The sequence below is a fragment of the Siphateles boraxobius genome, unplaced genomic scaffold (genome assembly GCF_051911475.1).
Source record: "Siphateles boraxobius isolate OS27281-9 unplaced genomic scaffold, OSU_SipBor_1 30, whole genome shotgun sequence".
NCBI lineage: Eukaryota > Metazoa > Chordata > Actinopteri > Cypriniformes > Leuciscidae > Siphateles > Siphateles boraxobius.
The window spans coordinates 14,849,219-14,870,843 of NW_027508920.1; the positions used below are offsets into that span (position 1 = coordinate 14,849,219).

At 40.6% G+C, this 21,625-nt stretch overlaps 1 protein-coding gene across 10 annotated transcripts in view; it reads right to left on the reverse strand.

Annotated features, from left to right (window-relative positions):
• Positions 1 to 679: 679 nt before the first annotated feature.
• Positions 680 to 21,625, reverse strand: part of arhgap42b (Rho GTPase activating protein 42b) — a 134,005-nt gene continuing 113,059 nt past the window's right edge. For 6 of the 10 annotated variants that reach the window (XM_077248336.1, XM_077248337.1, XM_077248333.1 and 3 more), the window contains 6 exons: positions 19,047 to 19,215; positions 15,604 to 15,945; positions 14,506 to 14,665; positions 10,858 to 10,920; positions 10,621 to 10,700; positions 680 to 2,152 (listed from right to left, as the gene is read on the reverse strand). In XM_077248336.1, coding sequence (XP_077104451.1) covers positions 2,064 to 2,152; positions 10,621 to 10,700; positions 10,858 to 10,920; positions 14,506 to 14,665; positions 15,604 to 15,945; positions 19,047 to 19,215 — 903 coding nt within the window. In that variant the 3' untranslated portion in view covers positions 680 to 2,063. The remainder of the gene's footprint in view (positions 2,153 to 10,620; positions 10,701 to 10,857; positions 10,921 to 14,505; positions 14,666 to 15,603; positions 15,946 to 19,046; positions 19,216 to 21,625) is intronic. The other 4 variants (XM_077248338.1, XM_077248334.1, XM_077248339.1 and 1 more) reach the window with 1 other exon arrangement.

Here is a 21,625-nt window from a genome sequence, read left to right on the forward strand (position 1 = left end):
GTTAAAAACATCAATGTATTAACTTATCCATAAAAGATCCATCAGCTTGACGACAATATCCATACTTGCGCTTAATGTGGAATATACATCATCATTATACGCCTTTGTTATTGTAAGAGGTTAGCGACCCCTGGTGGCGACAAATCCTGCATATTGTACCTTTAAGCAGAATATTAACAAAATGTATTGTTGGAGAGTATTTAAAAGAATCATGCAACGTGATTGACTAAGGTTTGCACTAGTCAATTTACTGGTATTTTGCACCATTATTTACAGCCCCTATAAAAGCATTTCTTAAACGAGAAGCTAATCTGTTAGTAGATTGTGTTGGTCTTTATGGAAATGATCCAGCTGCGTATGTGTTTTACACATAAAATACGGTTTTATCGGTAGGCAAGAGCATAAATTTAAAAAACATTTCTTGGTGCTCCTATGATTTCCTCCCTCTGACCTTGATGGCCTATCTGAAGGGAGTATCAGTCCAGCATCAGCAGTCAAGGGCACCGAGCATTCTCATGTATTTAATTGGGAAAGAACACTGGGATCTTGGCAATCGGCCGCTTTCCAAAGACTTCCGACGCCGTTTCTCTTCAGGAAGGTCCTTGATGTCTGGGATCTACTTCTGATGATTTAGCTTGTGCTAAAAATATTTTCTTAAATGGAAGACAAGAAATGGGTCTCATTTTGTAAACAAATTTATTGACGGAACCAAAATGAATTAAGACGACAAATATACGATTTGCAAAACAATCATCCATATATACATTTCTATCATCTAGTTGTTTTTTTTTTAATCAGTTATCATCATAATACAAGTTTCAACAAGATCATGTTGGTGTTGTTGACACTGACAGTGGGTGTCATTTTAAACTTCAGAAGGAATAATGCGGCCAGAACATCGTGTACAATGAAGTTGGACTTGTTTCATTAGTATTTGTAAAGACCTGGATGCCTAACCGGGACATCATCCACTGCTATCCCAAGCGAGTGGTTTCCAAAACATTTCAGGAATAGGAATAATTTTGTGTATCAGAAAATATTAGACATTTCAATTATAAACAACTAGAACACTTAGTTCCATTGCTCTAATGTGATAAAATAAGCAGTGATCCAAGGATTCTGATGATTCAGCACAGAATTGGAACATTTTACATAAAATAATTTGTGCTTGAATGGTTGATTTCAGTACTGCATGTAGAATTATATTAGTCAATAACACAATGGGGGTCCAAAAGTCTGAGACCACTAGTAAAAATATTTAGCTTTTTTTTTATTTTATTCCTTTTTATTTTTAAAAATTATATGAACAGCATAATGTGATAAATGAATATGAATTAGGTACATAAACAAAACCTGATCACATTCTCTGTCATGATTTGAAAATGTTCAAAAGAAAATCTTGAGTTTCACTGTTAAGCTGAAAATTTGACCACATTTACTTAATTGATTAGTCAGCTAGAAATAATGCAGAATCTTGAGATATTTTGTGTTCATTTTGTTCTAGTTTCTCTTTGTTAAAAATGCTCAGAATCCTAAAAGTGTGGTCTCATACTTTTGAACATTTATGATGAGAAACCACACACACACACACACACACACGCACGCACGCACACACACACACACGCACGCACGCACTCACGCACGCACGCACGCACGCACACACAGTTAGCTGAATTGAGTTAAATATGACAATGATTCACAGCTCAAATAGTTACTGGTGAGGTTTAACCTTCTTTCCCTTCATTTCAAAATAATAAGAATTGAGCTAAAATAAAAGAAAGCCTGACTAAATGTGTGCATCTACACTCAATCGGCTTCCACCAGTAGCACATCATGTCAGCAAAAGCTTTATCTAGAATTACAGCTGCGATTCAGGCCTTGTGCTGTATCATTGAGGTTTGTGTACCATACATGATCTCTTAATATTCAGTGTCGTATAATGTCATATCCATACAGTTCGCTTACAAATCATTTAATGCTTGATATATACTTTAAGGTCTTGGTCTAAAATTCATGCTACCATGGATACCATGAAATGCTTGGCCTCTCCTGGTAGGACGCCGTCATAGGAACACCACATAGTTTTCAGGAATGAGTCCTGTTTTGCCCTCAAACGTTGCCTGGAGCCAGCCTGGTTCCACTGAAGAATACACTGCAAAGAAGAAACGGAGAAGGTTAAAGCTGTGGAGAAGTCTTATATAATATGAAAAAAAAAATCTATAGTTCCCTTTCGTTGTCACTCCGAGTTACGTCGGATGATGACGAATAGGGTTTCGCTTAGAACACCTATCGACTTCGAGTATTACAAAACGAGCCAATGGCAAAGAAATGCCATGGGTCTGCTGAATTTGCATAGCGTAACTCCGCCCCACCTCGTGGGTATAAAAGGAGGAAGCCGGCAACATGCAGATATGTTTTCGCTTCGGAGCCAAGATTATTTCTTCACTCCACAGTCATCTCTGACTTGGCTCTACGAGACGAGCTTCTCTCTCCGGTGTTGGTGTGACGGCGATCTGCAGCGAGCTCTCAGTGCCTGCTGATCTGTGCAGTGATCTGCCAGTGTGTGTGTGTCTCCCTGTGCGCTTCAACATCGCAGAGTTTTTTTCTCCTCTCATAAAAGAGCTCGCACGCGGCACGTCTTTTTAAAGACGGCTCGCCCGTGCATTTCTGGTTGCAGTGGACTGGTATCGGACTCTGATGGGCACGAGCTCTGTCTAGTGTGTTTGGGCTTTGATCATGCTTGAACAGCGCTCGTGGGTGACTCATGTTCTCGCTGGGAACGTGACCATCGCGTCATATATAGGTCGAGACTCGGTGAACTCGCAAGAGTGAGAGTCCCCTCATCCACCCCCCGATCTTCGGCTGGTGGCCAGGGTGACCTGAGGGTGTTGTTTTGGAACAAGGCGCCGACTCTGTGTCCGCGACCCCAACCCCCCTCTTCAATGACGGTGCCCGCTAGCGAACTGATGATTCCACGAGTCTACCCTCTGGTGACCCGTGTGTTTTCATTTGAAGCTACAGAGAATGATGCTGTGTCTGTAGCAGCATTCCTAGGTGGGCTTTATTCTTCTGGAAATGACGACTCGTCACAGCTGCCACCCTCTGGTGTGCATACGGCTGTGCCTGAGTCTGATCTGGAGATGACGGCCATGCTTTCCCGGGACGATTGGTTTTTGGGTGAGGCCGCCGACCCGCGTCCAAGGCAAACCCCAATATCTTTCCTCCCGGACGTGCATGATGAGATCACGGGTCCGCTCGTTGGTCTCATCCGCCTTTCCTCCCCTCAGGGGCTGCTACCCATGGGTACACTGGGGTCCCCCCGGTTGAACGCTCTGTTGCCATGCTACTGTGTCCTCAGAGTGCTTCCCGGCGCAATCCTAAGCACCCGTCCAAAGCTTGTAGTTCTTTTCGTCAACACTAATCTGTGGCGAAATCCTATAGTGCCACAGGACAGGCAGCCGCCTCACTGCATCCCATGACCGTTCTGCTGGTCTACCTGACCCAGATGCTCATGGACATGCAGGAGGGCGGGACTGACCCGAGGCTCTTCAGTGAGCTGCGCGCCGCCACTGACCTTGCTCTCTGAGCGGCGAAAGTGGCCGTACGCTCTCGGAGTCAGGTGATGTTCACCATTCTGGGGCTGACCATTCTGATGTGCACGATGTCGGGCGCACCCATCTGCTCGACACCCCCATCTCCCAGGTCGGCCTCTTCGGCGGTGCGGTTGAGTGCTTCTGCCCAACAGTTCTCAACCACCTGTGAGCAGATTGAGGTTATTCTGCCCGACGGCCCCGCCATCCGCTCAGATCCCTCAGAATGCCCACCGCCGAAGGCGCCCTCCCACAGTTCCAACCCCGCCCGTTCACCCGGGCCTTGCTCTGGAAGACCGTAGGGGGGCTGCCACAGCCCTCTCCAGCCCCGCCCCCCGCTAAACGCCGGGTTAAGCGGCACTTTTGAGATGGGCTGCTCAGAGATGAGACTCAGTTCTTTCCAGGAGTTGGTAGCAGGGCCACTCCTTTCCCCGGTGGAGGGCTGGGGAAGAATCCTTATTCAGAAAGAGCTGACTCTCTCGTCTCTGAGCATACAGAGTTCTTGGCCGACAAAGAGCGCCGCCCACAAGCCGTGCTCTCCTCGTCCCCCCTCTGTCCCAGAGGTGGTTGACACGGCGTGCCGTCCACGGACTGCTTCGCCCCTGTCCCACTCTGTCGCCAGACCCCTGACAGAGCAGGCCCCCGTGGAACGCTGGTCCTTCCCTGGCCTCCCATGTCAGGGTGCGGTTTTGACCTTGCCCCCACACCGGGCCGCTATGCCGTCCACGTCTGGGCCGGTCATTCCGCTTCGCTGCACCACCGGGGGGACGTCTGTGGTTCTTGACGCCGCTGGCACAGTTGGTGTGGGTTAAAGATTATACATCAATCAGTAATGTACAGTAGTCGCAAATTACATTTTATGAAAATCTACAACTTTCTTGGCATCTTTTGCGGTGGGGTCATTGAAATTGTTGCCAAGGCAAGCCAAAGTCTGAACTATCCTTTTTGTTGAGCCCCGCAAACCCTCCAACCCCTAAGCATCAAATTTGGCATAAAGCCATCCTGCATTTTTGAAACAGACTTGAATGTTACCTCAAATAATGTGATTTACTGAGGTGTGCTATTATTTTTAAATTTTTAAGTTATCAGATGTACGATTTTTTACTTGGTGAGTAAAATGACTAGAGACCAAAATAAGCAAACACTTCTAAAGTCTCACTTTTATTTAATTTAATTTCTACAGCCTTAAGTTAAGTTGACCATTCATAAAGTGATTTGTTTGACCATTATGCTCACAAAGCTACAGTATCCACAGAAAAGGGAGGCACAAGTGAACCACATCTGCAGGTAGTTAATTACAAAGTTGGGTCACTTTGCATAGAGAAAGTACCCTCATAAAGTTTTCAAAAGGACCTCACAAATGACTTGCCCAGTAATGACTCATATACACATTCTCTGAACTATCAAAGCATCTGTTTACACTAAAGCATAAGGCAGATGGGATTGCAAAATAAAGAGTAAATCGTTTTTATAAGCAGAACTCTCAAATGTCAACAGTGAGAACTCGGGTTGATGGGTAAGAGGAGGTTTATGTTGTGCTAAGTGTTTGCTGAGCTTTAGAGAGGAAGACTTGCCTTCACCAGGTTACTGTGACCTGTTTCAATGCCCTAGTGCCCAGCCAAGTTTATTCCTTGCGGAAAATACATCCAGCAATAAAATTCTATTCCTGACATGTACGAGGAACAACAACCGATGGTTGTTCCACAGAACAGACACAGGGACACATTATTTTTCTATCAATATTAATGCCCTGGTATGCAGCAAAAGTGCATCAGTTCAGTCATATTTCATTTTCTTAGATTTTTGTAACCATCACTGCCAATCACAAAAGACGTACATATTTAAACATTCACCAAACCACATTCCCAATACACCTCCCCGAGTTGATATATGATTCATGGCCAGCATTCTTGCATGTTTCTTGGTGTATATTCCTGTCGCAGTTCATAAAAAGTCACTTAAGAACTGAAGTGAAGTTCTAGATCACTTGATGAATTGTGTGAGCCTCAGACAGCCTGACCACTGACCACCCAGGCCATTTACTGACCATTTGTTGCACATAGAAATGACAAGCGCTGGCTGAAATCAGCAGATAAAACAATGGAATGAGAGAACAATAGAACGATGGAATGAGAACAATAGAATGGTGGAATGATAGAATGATGGATTGAGAGAACAAAAGGATGATGGAATGAGAGAATTCTAGAATGTTGTAGGCAATTATTTTGCAAGTAATTACATGTTTAATCTAGTCTTGCCTGGATCTTTGGTGTAAACTCGTGAAAACCCCCCATGAACACCTGAACGGTCATGCTTCCAACGCCCCCAGTAGGGCTGGGACAACGCGTCGACATCATCGATGACCTCGACGCAAAAAATACGTCGACGCAAAATATGCGCGTCGATTCGTCAGACCCAAAACAAAGATGGCGGCGCCGGAGAGTAGTAGCAATACGAGTGGCTCCTCAGACTATCAGAAGTGCAAGGCGGCACGCACTCGTTCCTCTAAAGTACACACACACAACCCACATAAAAATCTGCGTCAGTATCGAGTTCTCTTTCGGGCTTGAAAGAACCATAACTTAAACGAACCATAAAAAGGAAAAATGTCAAGAAGCGCAATGTAATGCAGCGACCTATGTGGCGTTTCCTGATGGATCGAGGTTGTTCCTTAACTTCAGTTTATACGTGCAATTCACACGAGCTCTAAGCGCGTGCGAGACTGCTGCAAGTATGCGCTATTATTGTCGTGAAAAATACATAGAGGACACTGACAACGCGCTGACAGACAGGACCAAGAAGGTAACATTTGATAAAGTCTCAACTTTCAAATTTGGTCAGTCAAGGAAAATTAAAACATAAATAGGGGCGGTAAACCAAAAATGGGGTAGTGATGGCGCAATGGATAAGACACATGCCTTTGGTGTGAGAGACCCGTGTTCGAATCCACTGTGAGACACCAATGTGTCCCTGAGCAAGACACTGAACCCTTGGTTGCTCCAGATGAGTGCGACCTCTGACATATCTAGCAATTGTAAGTCGCTTTGGATAAAAGCGTCAGCTAAATGAATAAATGTGAAATAGGCCTACTATTTTGTGGCTCTTTAATGTGTCGTGACAGATTGCACTTTTTTTCAGTAAGCTAGGCCTAGGCTATGTGTTTTCAAGGCTTCAAGGTTTTATTGAATGCTACCTCTGACTAAGAATGCATTACTTTGCACTTGCATAGTCTTTTATTTTGGAATTTTAAGAGCAATAAACATATATTGCAATGTTAAGGAATTCATGTTTTTTTCATTCAGATATGTAAATCAACAATTGCTATTAGTCAATTAATGGGGAGATAATCGATTTATCACAGCCCTAGCCCCCAGTTGTTCTCTGAACGCCCCCGTTGAGAACCACTATGCTAAATGATTGAATATAAATGTAGATAGAACGAACGAAAGAATGATCGATAGATAGAACGAACAAACTAATTAACAATAGAACGAACGAATAATAGAACAAACGAACGATAGATAGAATGAACAAAAAATAGAATGATCAATTGATAGAACAAACGATAGAACGATCGATAGATAGAATGAATGATCGATAGTTAGAACAATTGAACAATTGTTATATAGAACGATCGATAGATAAAACGGATGAACGATAGAACAATCGTTAGATAGAACAATGCAACGATCGATAGATAGAACGAACGAATGATAAAACGATCAATAGATTAAATGAACGATAGAATGATCGATAGATAGAACAATGGAACGATTGATAGAATGAATGATCAACGGATAGAACGATCGATAGATAAAACAAGCGAACAATAGAACGAACAATAGAACAATCTAGAGTTGTCGAAGAGTTGTCAGACCAAGTCGGTACTGAAATTTTTAAAATGTGATGCTTTGAGCGCTGTTGAGCAGAATCGTAAACACCTCTGATTGGCCATTGTGTTCACGCGCTCATCGGATATGTCTGTGATTGGCTACAAAGAGTGCGTTCACAGATACACGCGGGAGCGTTTGAAAACAGGCGTCTATCATTGGACCGGTCCACTGATAGACGCCTACTTGTGCTTTCAAAAGCTCCTGCTTTCATAACACTTTTAAACACTTCTGTGTGCTCTTTAACGCTCCCGAGCGTTACAATTGATCATTGTAGCCAATAACAGACATATCCAATAAGCGCGTGAACACAATGGCCAATCAGAGGTGTTTACGATTCTGCTCAACAGCGCTCAAAGCGTCACAATTTTTCAATTTCAGTACCGACTTGGTACCGATGTCGGTACTTTCTGACAGCTCTAAAACGATCTATAGATAGAAGGAACGAATGATAGAACGATTGATGGACAGAACGATAGATAGAAGGAACGAACAAATGATAGAACAATTGATTGATAGAACAATCGATAGATAGAGAGACAGACAGACAGATGGATAAAAAGACAGACAGATAGATAAATAAACAGACAGATAAATAGACAGACAGACAGACAGGCAGAAAGATATACACTCACCTAAAGGATTATTAGGAACACCATACTAATACTGTGTTTGACCCCCTTTCGCCTTCAGAACTGCCTTAATTCTACGTGGCATTGATTCAACAAGGTGCTGAAAGCATTCTTTAGAAATGTTGGCCCATATTGATAGGATAGCATCTTGCAGTTGATGGAGATTTGTGGGATGCACATCCAGGGCACGAAGCTCCCGTTCCAACACAATCCCAAAGATGCTCTATTGGGTTGAGATCTGGTGACTGTGGGGGCCATTTTAGTACAGTGAACTCATTGTCATGTTCAAGAAACCAATTTGAAATGATTCGAGCTTTGTGACATGGTGCATTATCCTGCTGGAAGTAGCCATCAGAGGATGGGTACATGGTGGCCATAAAGGGATGGACATGGTCAGAAACAATGCTCAGGTAGGCCGTGACATTTAAACGATGCCCAATTGGCACTAAGGGGCCTAAAGTGTGCCAAGAAAACATCCCCCACACCATTACACCAACACCACCAGCCTGCACAGTGGTAACAAGGCATGATGGATCCATGTTCTCATTCTGTTTACGCCAAATTCTGATTCTACCATCTGAATGTCTCAACAGAAATTGAGACTCATTAGACCAGGCAACAATTTTCCAGTCTTCAACTGTACAATTTTGGTGAGCTCTTGCAAATTGTAGCCTCTTTTTCCTATTTGTAATGGAGATGAGTGCAGTGTTTCCCCTACAATGTATTCAGCAGCGGCGCAGCGCCGCCGCTGGATTTTCAGCGCCGCTGCAAAATCTTTCCATGATCAGCAATATCACGACATTCACTTCATTCACTTACACACCTAACAAGTTAACAAGGAGGAAAGAGCCACATATGGAAATATTTTCGATTAGACTAATGTCACGTTGCCATAAGGGGCCGTTCACATAGCGCGTTTTTTGCGCGTGCAAATTCATTATTTCAAATGCGGCCGGCGCGCTCGTTGTTTCAAGCGCGCCTCTGTTCATGGTTGCATAGCAACGACAGACGCCACGGGAGAGCAAGCGTTTGTGGAAAGGTAGAAAGCGAGGAAGTATCACCTACTGCTCATAGTCCTGATAGTTAACGTTAAATCATATTTAATTTTCAGATGAGTCTACTAAACTTGTTGGTGTCCTTCAGAAATCATTCTAATATACGTGATGCTCTTCTTTTTTTTTTTTTTAAAAGATTCTTTGATTAATAAAAAGTTAATAAGAACATCATGTAATAATATTTCACAATATTATGCTACTGTTTTTTCTGTATTTTTGATTAAATAAATGCAGGCTAGATGAGCCTAAGACTTCTTGCAAAAACAAAAAATACCCCGACAATATCATTCAATTACCAAAGAGCCTTAGAGATCTTCTATAAAAAGCGCAGCAAAATTAAGTGCTCACAGATTGGGTTTGGCCTTTCCCATTAGGATAAAATTTTCAATAAATTGTAAATAATCTTTGTGCCGTTTCATTTTTCCCCTAAACAATTTCTACCAAGCTGAAAATGAACACAAAAGAAAACATGAACAATCCTGTCTAAAATTATAAAATGAAGGTTTCTGTTTGTGACTGCAGTTCAAGGTACGTGCTGCAATAATCATGCCTTGAATCAGTTGATGGTATGTCATATTTGTTTTTCTCAAAATGTCCATTTCTATCCACAAAACTTGCCAGAAGTCATGGTTTAAGGGGTTATTTTAAAAAAAAAATCTTCCAGGGTGCATGCCCCCGGACCCCACCACGCGCGGCTTGGTAACAACCTCGGGCACATAACAGCACCGCTGCTGGAAAAATTTCTAGGGGAAACACTGCAGTGGTACCCGGTGGGGTCTTCTGCTGTTGTAGCCCATCCGCCTCAAGGTTGTGCGTGTTGTGGCTTCACAAATGCTTTGCTGCATACCTCGGTTGTAACGAGTGGTTATTTCAGTCAAAGTTGCTCTTCTATCAGCTTGAATCAGTCGGCCCATTCTCCTCTGACCTCTAGCATCAACAAGGCATTTTCGCCCACAGGACTGCCGCATACTGGATGTTTTTCCCTTTTCACACCATTCTTTGTAAACCCTAGAAATGGTTGTGCGTGAAAATCCCAGTAACTGAGCAGATTGTGAAATACTCAGACCGGCCTGTCTGGCACAAACAACCATGCCACGCTCAAAATTGCTTAAATCACCTTTCTTTCCCATTATGACATTCAGTTTGGAGTTCAGGAGATTGTCTTGACCAGGACCACATCCCTAAATGCATTGAAGCAACTTCCATGTGATTGGTTGATTAGATAGTTGCATTAATAAGAAATTGAACAGGTGTTCCTAATAATCCTTTAGGTGAGTGTATGTATATATATATATATATATATATATATATATAAACAGACAGACAGACAGATAGATAGATAGATAGATAGATAGATAGATAGATAGATAGATAGATAGATAGATAGATAGATAGATAGATAGATAGATAGATAGATAGATAGATAGATAGATAGATGGATAGATAGACTCACCGTTGGAGAAGTGAGCCCCCTGTGGGAAACTCAGCTCATTGCTGTGTTCGGCTTCACAGGAATATATGGCTTTGGCATCTCTATGGATTAATTAAAATCATGAATTGATAAAATTCAAGGATGTTTAAAAAGACAATTTGTTGTTTTTATAAAGATGTTTGCTACGAAATATATACAAGATGTTTGCTACGAAATATATACGAAACAGTTGTTTTTATGTAGTGTGCCTATTTTTACCTTCCCAAGGGAGGAGGTTTTCCGGCTGATGGGTTCTCAAAAAGCAGTGCTCTGGCAGCCACCCTGAAACATACAACCATGCCCAGATGTCAGGATGATTATTGATGCAATGATTTCATCGCACAAGAATTAAGCTGGCTGAACAAACCATTTTAACTAAGCAGGTGGCAGTTTGATTTACATAAAAAAAAATTAAAAAAAAAATTGGTGAGACCCAACATTCTACATTCATTACTGATAGATTTGGAGTTCAACTCAAAAGAAGAATAAGGACACAACTTTTTTTGTCAACACTTAACCCGTTAATACTAACACTCTAACACTAACACATACTAACACACTCTCTCTATTATTATTACTATATTTATATATACACACTATAACTATATATATATATATATAGATAGATATCTATATATATATATATATATATATGTATATATATATATATAACATATATATATATAACTTTTCAATTCCAGAAAAGTTTGAACATTTTGTAAAACACAATAAAATCAAGAATCTGTGAATTGTTAATTATTTTTAACCTTTATTTAACTGAAAAAAAGTACAAAGAATTTTTTTTCAATGTTGTCACTGGCCAAATGAATTGTATTTTGTAAATATAAACTCATTTTGATATTGATGGCTGCAAAAAAAAAAAAAAGAAAAAAGTTGGGACAGAGGCAAAATAAAAGTGAAAAGATTACAGAATATCTAAATTAAACTGTTTTGAAACCATTCACGATTAGAAGGCGAATTGGTAATACAGTAGGTGAGGGTATCTTGTTAGAGCATAAAAGGAGCATCCACCAAAGGCTCAGTCTTTGCAAGAAAAGATGGGTCATGGCTCACCACTTTGTGCCAATTTTCATAAAAGAATTGTCAAACAATTCAAAAATCACATTTCTCAATGAAAGATTGCAAAGTATTTGGGTCTTTCACTATCTACCATATATAATATTGTGAAAAGATTCAGTGAATTCAGAGAAATCTCAGTCTGTGTAGGGCAAAGCAGGAGACATCTGTTGAACGTGCCCTCAGATGGCATTGCATGAGAAACTATTATAATGCCACATGTGCTCAAGAGTACTTTAGAAAACCATTTTCACTCAACACAGTCTGACGTTGCCTCAAGAAATGCAACTGAAATCTCTGTAACGCAAGGAGAAAGCTATATATCTAGTTAATGCAAAGATGCTGCAGAGTTCTCAGGGCTAATCTCAGATGATCCAAAATACAAAAATGTGTGCTGTGGTCAGATGATCCATGTTTCAGAATGTTTTTGGGTAAAATGGACATTGAGTTCTCAGTCCCAAAGACTAAAGAGAAAATCCAGACTTTCATCAGCAAGAGGTGCAAAAGCAAACATCTGTCCTGGTTTTGGGGTGCATCAGTGGAAACGGCATGGGTAACTTGTGTGTGAAGGTATTACTGACATGATGGAGGCATATATTTGGATTGTACAGAGACATAAACTGCCATCAAGATGACATCTTTCCTGGGAAGCAAGACAATGCCAGGCCTCATTCTGCACATGCTAAAACTGAGTGGTTTCTAGACACTCTGCACCATAGAAGGGATGTGCCTGTCTGCAGTCTGCAGTCCAGATCTCTCTTTTACTGAAAATGTATGACCCATCATGGAAAGGAGAATCAGACAACAACGGCCACAGACTGTTGAGCAGCTGTCTTGTATCAGGCAAGATTGGACAAACATTCCATTTGCAAAGCTGCAACTAATAGTGTCAGCAATTCCCAAATGATTAAAAAGTGTAATTAAAAGGAAAGGTGATGTGACACAGTGGTAAACATGCTTCTGTCCCCACTTTTCTTGCAGTGTGTTGCAGCCACCAATATCAAAATTTGGTTATGTTTACAAAATACAACTAAGTTTGTCAGTGAAAACATTGTAAAATATTTTCTTTGTACTTTGTCTGTTAAATAAAGGTTAAAGAGAATTTTAAAAAAAAATCACAGATTCTTGATTTTACAGCATTTTACAAAATGTCCCAACTTTTCTGGAATTGGGGTTGGGAATATTTATACATGCACATAATGCATTGTACACAGATGAGAGAATCACCTCTATAGCAGTGATTCATGTACAATTTATATAACTGTTAAAGTAACTTACACAATCTCAGGGCAAACCTTTTTCAAATCAATATGTTGCTAACACTTAAAGTTGTTCAGCATATATAGGCAAAAAAGAGTATTTAAATCGAATCCAATCGAGTAACGTGATGTTTCTTCTCTTCCTGTCGTGATAACTCAAACGAAATGATACATCCTTCCCTGCAGAGATTTAAAAACCAGTGCTGGGTCACATCAACCCTTTCAGCTGTGTAATTAAAACTGGTGCCAACAAAAAACAACTGCAATCAATCTCCATTCAGCCACTTCCATCGTTGCCAGCAACTACACTATATAATACTGCACAAACTTTCCTCACTACTTTTAATAAATGTTTTTACATTTCTCATGACGTAGTGTTTTTCTAAAACCTGACAGAAACATATAAAAGCTGTCAATGAAGTAATGGAAGAGATTTTCACACAAAAATGAACATTCTATCATTATTTACTCATCGTCATTATTTACTCATGTAATTCCCAACCTGTATGACTTTCTTTCATCTGTGAAACATGAATATATTTTTTTCTCCATATCTTGGTCACCAATATTTCTCAAATATCTACTTCTGCTGTGTTCACAGAAAGTCATTCAGATTTGGACCTAATATTTTAAGGTGAACCATCCCTTTAATGTGATACGTATATTTTTTTGAAATCTAATTTTAAACACATTATAGATGCAATTCACATACAATAATAAGTTCAATATACAGCTTACATGATCAATTCTACTATTTCCTAACCATAAATCAACTGCACTGAGATCGTAATGGAAAAAATTGAATTCTTGAAAAATAACCTTAAGTAGTGTGCCATTTTTATAATTATTTAAAAAAAAATGAATAACAGATATGTTACTTTGTTTTAAATTATTACAATTGTTTTTTAGTTTTTTAAACATTTGCATGCCAAATCAATTTCTTCAAAAGTCAGTGCGGTGTTAACATGCAGAAAGGCATTTTGGGTCACACTTTACAACAAGGTTACATTTGTTAACACAAACTAACAATGACACTGTATCTGTTAATATTATAATGGACCTGAGCTAACAGAGAACAGTTGTATTTTTATTAACAAATGTACATAAAGATAAATGAATACTGTAAAAAAAAAAATACTGCTCACTGTTAATGTTAGTTAATGGATTAACTAATGGGACATTATTTTAAAGTGTTACCTAAAAAGAAAATAATATTTGTAAAAAATAAAAATAATAATAAAAAAATGATATATATATATATACACACACACACACAATCTTTAACATTTGGAAAATATGGATGAGGATGAGGACACTCACAAAAAAAAAAAAACATATGACATGTTTGACATAAATACAAAGAATACATTAATTTCAAAGGCATGTTTTTTTTAAATGAATTTTCAAAGATTTTTTTCATCATTATCCTCAATGTAGCCTGAGATCTATCGCTGATCCATAATCTTTTGATTCGCTCACAGGGTGAGGTTTAGCACCAGTGGGATAGATACTGGTAAAGAGTTTCACTTACACTGATCCTGGTCTCTGATAGCCGTTCGTAGCGCTGCTGTTGTCCAGCTTTCGCCGTAGGATTGTTTTAGGAGGCAGATCGAGGTATGTGGCGGATCTGGCACCATCTTTATGATCCACACACGCTAGACTCTGTACAGACCCCACATAGCTCTTATGACCTCCAGAGAGCCCAAAACAGAAAAGTACAACATTATAAAATGTTAGTTTCTTTTTGTCTAGATCAGAGGGTTACAATCTTTATACTGTATATATAAAGAAATTGCATACAGTTTTGTAAAGAAAAAATACAAAAAAAAAGGACACACACTATCAGTGTGGGATACAGTTTGGAATAATTCAGATTTTTTAATGTTTTCAAAAAAGTCTCTTATGCTCATCAATGCTGCATTATTTGATCAAAAATACAGTGTAAAAACTATTATTGTGAAATATGATTACATACAAAAGAACTGTTTTCTATTTGAATACATTTTAAAATGTAATTTATTCCTGTGATGGCAAAGCTGAATTTTCAATATAATTAATGTCATATGATCCTTCAGAAATCATTCTGGTATGTTGATTTGGTGCTCAAGTATTGATAATATATATTATTATCAATGCTGAAAATTTTTTTGGCTGGTTAATATTTTTGATACCATTTGAAACACATCAATTTTTTCAGGATTATTTGATGAATAGAAAGTAAAAAAAAAAAAAAACATCTTTTTGAAATATAAATATTTCTAACACTACAAATGTTAATTTAATATGTCCTTGCTGAATAAAAGTATTGATTTCTTAAAATATTAAAATATATATAATTTTTAAATCTTACATTTGAATGGTAGGGAATGCACATTTCCACAAAATTATTGAGCTACAAAAACGTTTTTTTACCATTGATAATAATAAGGAATGTTTCTTGAGCAGCAAATCAGTATATCTGAATGATTTCTGAAGGATCATGTGACACTGAAAACTCAAGTAATGGCTGCTGAAAATTCAGCTTTGCCATCAAAGGAATACATTACATTTAAAAACATATTATTGATGAGCATAAGAGACTTTGAATAACATTCTTAATTAATCCAAGTTGTGTGTGTTTGGCTCCTACCTTCTGTGATATGTAAAGATCTAAGAGATGGGGCGTTGGAGCGGTTAAGCTGTGCGGATCTGATTCCTACTGAGTGAGGAGCCTTTGCTGGTGCTGGTGAAGATCTGGCAGCTGAGTTCACACCACAGGAGTCCCATTCCACATGTACAGTGTCCTCTCTGGAGCTGGAGTCGGGACTGCTGGTGCAGGTGGGGGTCTGCCGCAGGCCGGGGAATGGGGGCTTGTCTTTGGGCTGTGGAGAGGAGCAGGTTTTGGAGGAGCTGTTCTGCTCTGAGGAGTGTGAGGAGAGGGAGTCCATGCTGCCGATTGGAGTGCTGCCCGAACTACTGCTGAACGTATCGCCTGCAGGGACAGTAAGGCATACAGCAGATGAAAACTACTGCATATCTTAACTTGATCACATTTGCTTGACTTATACAGTGACTAGGTGAAACATGAAAATGTTAAAATGTCCAGGTCACGGTCCACGGTACACAAAATGAAAATAAAATAAATAAATATGAGCCTAAAAGCCAATTTTCTTATCTTGTTCTTTTGCATAGTATGATTTTAATGGCAATTAGGAACATTTCCCCCCAAAATGTCTTATTACAGTTTTTCTTGATTGCTTAAATACTATATCCAGGCTTTAGAACTAAAATTTCAAAACCATAATGCCATTTATCAAAAAGCACACCCATTTCCCTAAACTATAAACAATATTCCCCTGTTTTGACACGAGTCAGATATGTTGAACTGTCACTGCAAAACTCTTCATACAAATCCCTTAATTTCTCATTGCCTACGCAATGTTGTCATTTAGAAAGCACTAGCATTCAATATTGTTCACTCAAGTCAGCACAGCTTCAGCGCATTTAGCACACAATTACCCAAGTGGAAACACTAAGAGTCAAAATTTATCACACACCAATCCGAACCTTCAATAGATAGGAGGAGGAGGAGGAGGAGGAGGAAGGAGGAGGAGGGGGGAGGAGGAGGAGAAGGAGGAGGAAAGAGAGGGAGGACGGGGAGGAGGAGGAGGAAGGAGAGGGAGGAGGGAGGAGGAGGAGGAGGGGGAAGGAGGAGGAAGGAGGAGGAGGAGGAAGGGCAAGGAGACAAGTCTCGGATGAAATTCTGCCACTCTAGTTGCCCATGTCTTCTTCCATGTTATGACTATGAGGGAGGCTGGGCTACGAGTAAAGCCAAATTTAAGTCACTTTACCGTTGCCTCGATCATAAGAACCTTCTGGGAGAAGAACAGGCACAGTAGATGTACTTCAGACTGCTCTCTACTGTAACTTTTGAGAGCTGTACTATGTGCTGTTACCACACATACATGTACTGTAGCTGTTGCACTATACTACTGTAATAAAAAGAAATACATCAAATTGCCTCACATACAGATAGAGTTTTCTGAGTGCTTACATTTTGTAAAAAGGATGTGTTACAGTTACAGTAATCAGTACTTCTATTTTTTAAGGAGACGATGAAATGGAAGAAGCTTGCCAAATATTTCAGTTGATGCGTGCCAGCGGAGAACAGGCATGCAAGAGGATTTTACCCCTCTGTCTAGATAGGCCCAACATAGCCTGTGATGTGGACGAGATTCTCTGGCCTGACCCAGACCAAAGATGGGATATATATATATATATATATATATATATATATATATATATATATATATATATATGTAAATATATTGTACTGTGTAGTACATGAACGAATAAAAATGTGCCAATGTATCCATTGATTGCGTCTCTTGTGTTCATCAAGTGAAAATGTTTGTGAGGGTGGGAACCACAAGCAACATAACTTACCAGTTTTGGAAATGTTATTTTGAATTTATTGCACCAGTGTGCAAGACTATGTTGTAGTGTGTGTTTGTGAGGGCTTGTGTGTGATGTCTGAGGGTAAAGTTTGGTTTTTAAGCAAGAGTGAATGGTTTTGAGTGTAGTGCTTCATTTTGACCTGAAAATAGGATGTTTGGGGAATTGGGTGAGACGTTATGTATTTGGGTTTACTGTTTTGAGAATACGAGGCATAGTTTCAAGAAATGTGTTTAAGCAATCGAGAAAAACTGTAATGTAATCTGTCCGAGGTGTTTTACTTTTTACTAATTCCCATTATTCTTACTAATAGCGATTAGATTCTCACCTTTTTTATATTTTAACCAGCATAAATAAGGAAGTAAAATAAATGCTAACACAAAGTACAAACAATAAAATAATAATAATAATAATAAAATCACATAAAAATAACAAGAATGAGATTTTTCCCCCACATAAAATATAAGTAAATATAAATTTGTATTTCTTTCTTTTGATTTTAGGTTAAATATGACCCGGACATGTTCTTAACATTTAACATTAAAAAAAATGGGGACACATATAGAAAAATACATTTTTGTAACAATTATTATGTGTTATTATAAATAATTATTATTATGATGCATGTATTAAAACCAAACATAAACCGAAAAAACAGTAATTAGTATAGCAAACAGATCAAGGAATATTATATGACTTAAATGAAACCGATGAAAACTAGCACTTCTGAGCTAACTCGGGTACATTTACATTGTTTCAATGTTGATTAATGTACACTGTCCCCTTTCAAATAAAGAGAAATAAATAATAAAAAATGGAATATTATAAACAAAATGATGACTCTAAAAATATTGAAATAAAGAGAACATATGATAAAAAAATTTATACATATATTATTATATTATGTACAAAATATTGTACACCCTGTGAATATATGGTTTACAGTCATTACAACTTTTTAAAATGTTATTTTATGTTTAATTAGGCTTATTATTTTGCATGTTAGAGAACAAAGTAAGTAAATTTCACCACATGTAATTGTTTAGTTTTTTTTTTTAATGTATCATACATATCAGGGTGTACTTTCACACATGTGTTATAAGACGTGTGTGTGTGGGGGAATTTCTGTGTTTGATCTTTCTGGAACGTTTTAAATTGAGTGCAAATCTTACACCCTCTTCAGGCCCTGTTATATAGTACATACTAAGCGTATTACTTTAACTTAACAAGCAGCTTAACCAGCAGGATATATTGGTTAGGCTTTTTTGCAGTGTATTTGTGGGCTCTAAAATGGCCATTTCCGTGGACAGCTCTACGTCCGGGGACAAGACACCAGAAACTGGGACTGTTCGCCCTATGCTACGGAATTACAAGGCGGTTAGATACTGGCCCAAGTAAGATAAAAGTCACAATAATATTCTGGTCACTAAGGACTTCGGTCCCTCCTTTAATGCAAGTATGTGGGATTTTGTTCCACCTGTTTTATCGAGAATTCGCAAAAAACACTAAAATAAGTACATGGGTTAATGGCGTTAAATAATGTTCTGATGTCAAAATATAAAGTGAATTTCTTACGTAATCATGAAACAGTATGGAGTGGATGTACTATCAACAGAGAATGTGAAATGTGAGGATTACTGGCAGTGTAAGACTCACTGTCCGCGTCAGCCAGGCACAGTGAGGGTGTGTAGAGGCTCTTGGGTTTGCGCGGTCCAGATGAGAGGCAGATGGCTCTGCTCCTGCGAGACCCTGCCTGAGACAGAGGCTGTGGCAGGGGAACATTAGGGTCCGGCGCTTGATGAAATATCTGTGAAGACATACCCAGATAACTATGAAAGTGCCACGGTCAATGGATTCACTGACTCGCCCTTGCTATGTGTGTGCGTGTATTTGTGTGTGGGCGTCACTCATCAGCGGGGCTCGTTAGCGCAGCTGATGAGCTGATTTGTGCCAGCTGTTTTGAATGAGTAGTCCTATATATTGTTTGTGATCTTGTCCTGTCTTTGTCAGATCGTTGTCGAGGCTCTCCAGTGTAGCTTGCCGCTGTGCCGTGCTGTTCTCTGGATTTTACCCCAGCGTATTCCTGTGGATTATTTTCCCATACTTCCTGAGGAACTGTTGGCCGTCTTCGTTCTGCCATCTGCCCATTGTGTCCCTGCGCTATTGAGTTGGACTTGTTGTACTGTACACCTCGACTCTACCACCACCTGCTTCTGTGATTCATCATTTATTAATTAACTTTCTCATTCGCTATTGGACCCTTCTGTCTTTCTTGAACCAGTCATGACAGAACAATCTGACCAATCTATGGGTTCAGCGAGCTCACTCAGTTTAGAGGAGATCCTCGCTGGTAACTGTGCCCGGATGGATCGAAAGGATGAAAACATCGTCGCCACCGGTCTGGCAGTACAGGCTCTGGTAGCGCAGGTGTTCGAGCTCACCAAACAACTTTAACAACTGAGAATTCCCACTGCGCCACCCCCGCCGCCTGTTCCCCGGGACCCACCCAACATCAACCAGCAGGAGCCGCGCATCCCAAAGCCAGAGAGGTATTCTAGCGAACCTAACCTCTGCAGAACATTTCTAACAAGGTGTTCCATCTTTTTCTCCCTCCAGCCTATGACCTTCGCTTCCGAGCAGTCTAAGGTTGCGTTGGTACTGACGTTACTCTCTGGACGGAACAGTTCCCTGTTTCCTGTGGGGAACAGCGGTGTGGGAGAATCAACACCAGTGCTGCTCCTCGTTCCACGCACACGGAGAGGAGATGAGATGAGACGGGTCTTCGACCGCGCGGTAGTGGATCGTGAGGCGGCCCGCAAACTCGCCGACCTTCGTCAGGGAGATAGACCCATCTCTGACTATTCCATTGACTTCCGGATCCTAGCGGCCGAGTGCAAATGGAACGAGGAGGCGCAGTGAGACCTGTTCCTGCATTGGTTGGCTGATCGTGTCCAACAAGAGATCTACATGCTGGAACTACCCAGGAGTCTGGATGGGTTAGATTTCGTCACGTGCCTCTCACCCTCCCAGGGCAACACAGTGATTTTGACTGTTGTGGTCCGGTTCTCGAAGCCCAAACTACCCTCAGCTAAGGAGACAGCGGTTACGGTCGTAGATCAAGTCTTTCACATTCACGGCCAACCAAGATTTAGAAAGAGTTTTACGATGTTTTGTATCTCAGAATCCTTCCTCCTGGAGCCAGCAAATCTCTTGGGTTGAGTACACTCACAACTCATTACCAGTCTCGTCTACGGGCCTCTCTCCGTTTCAGTATAGTCTAGGTTACCAGCCACCAGTCGCGGTCCCCTCTGCTCACGCCTACGTCCAGAGATGCCACACATGGAGAAGACCCCATGAGAGCCCAGGTGGGTAGGCGCACCAAGGCTCAGGACTGATCGCCACCGGCTGAAGCCGTTTACGTCGTTGGTCAAAAGGTGTGGCTTTCATCCAAGAACATTTCTCTCCGCTCCGTTACTAATAAATTGACGCCCAAATTTATCGGCCAGGTCACTGTCACTAAAATTCTTAGCCCAGTGGCAGTCCGCCTCAAACTCCCTCCTGCGTGCAGGAAAATTCATCCCGTTTTCCATGTCTCCAAAGTTAAACATGTTTTCCATTGTCACATTAATCCGCCTGCCCCAGTTCCCTCCCCGCCGCGTCTCGTATATGGGGAACCAGTCTATTCAGTCCATCGTATTCTGGACGCGAGACATTACGCGGAGGGTTACGGTCCGGAGGAGAGAAGTTGGACTTCCTGGATCACTCCTTGATTGATGATTACAATCAACGGGTAAGTTGTCCTGGGAGCGCCAGGAGGTGCTCCTAAGGGGAGGGGTACTGTCACAGTTCATGGATTCACTGACTCACCCTCGCTATGTGTGTGCGTGTATTTGTGTGTGTGTGGGCGTCACTCATCAGCGCGGCTCGTTTGCGCAGCTGATGAGCTGATTTGTGCCAGCTGTTTTGAATGAGTAGTACTATATATTGTTTGTGATCTTGTCCTGTCTTTGTCAGATCGTTGTCGAGGCTCTCCAGTGTTGCTTGCCGCTGTGCCGTGCTGTTCTCTGGATTTTACCCCAGCGTTTTCCTGTGGATTATTTTCCCGTGCTTCCTGAGGGACTGTTGGCCGTCTTCATTCTGCCGTCTGCCCATTGTGTCCCTGTGCTATCGAGTTGGACTTGTTGTACTGCCCACCTCGACTCTACCAGCACCTGCTT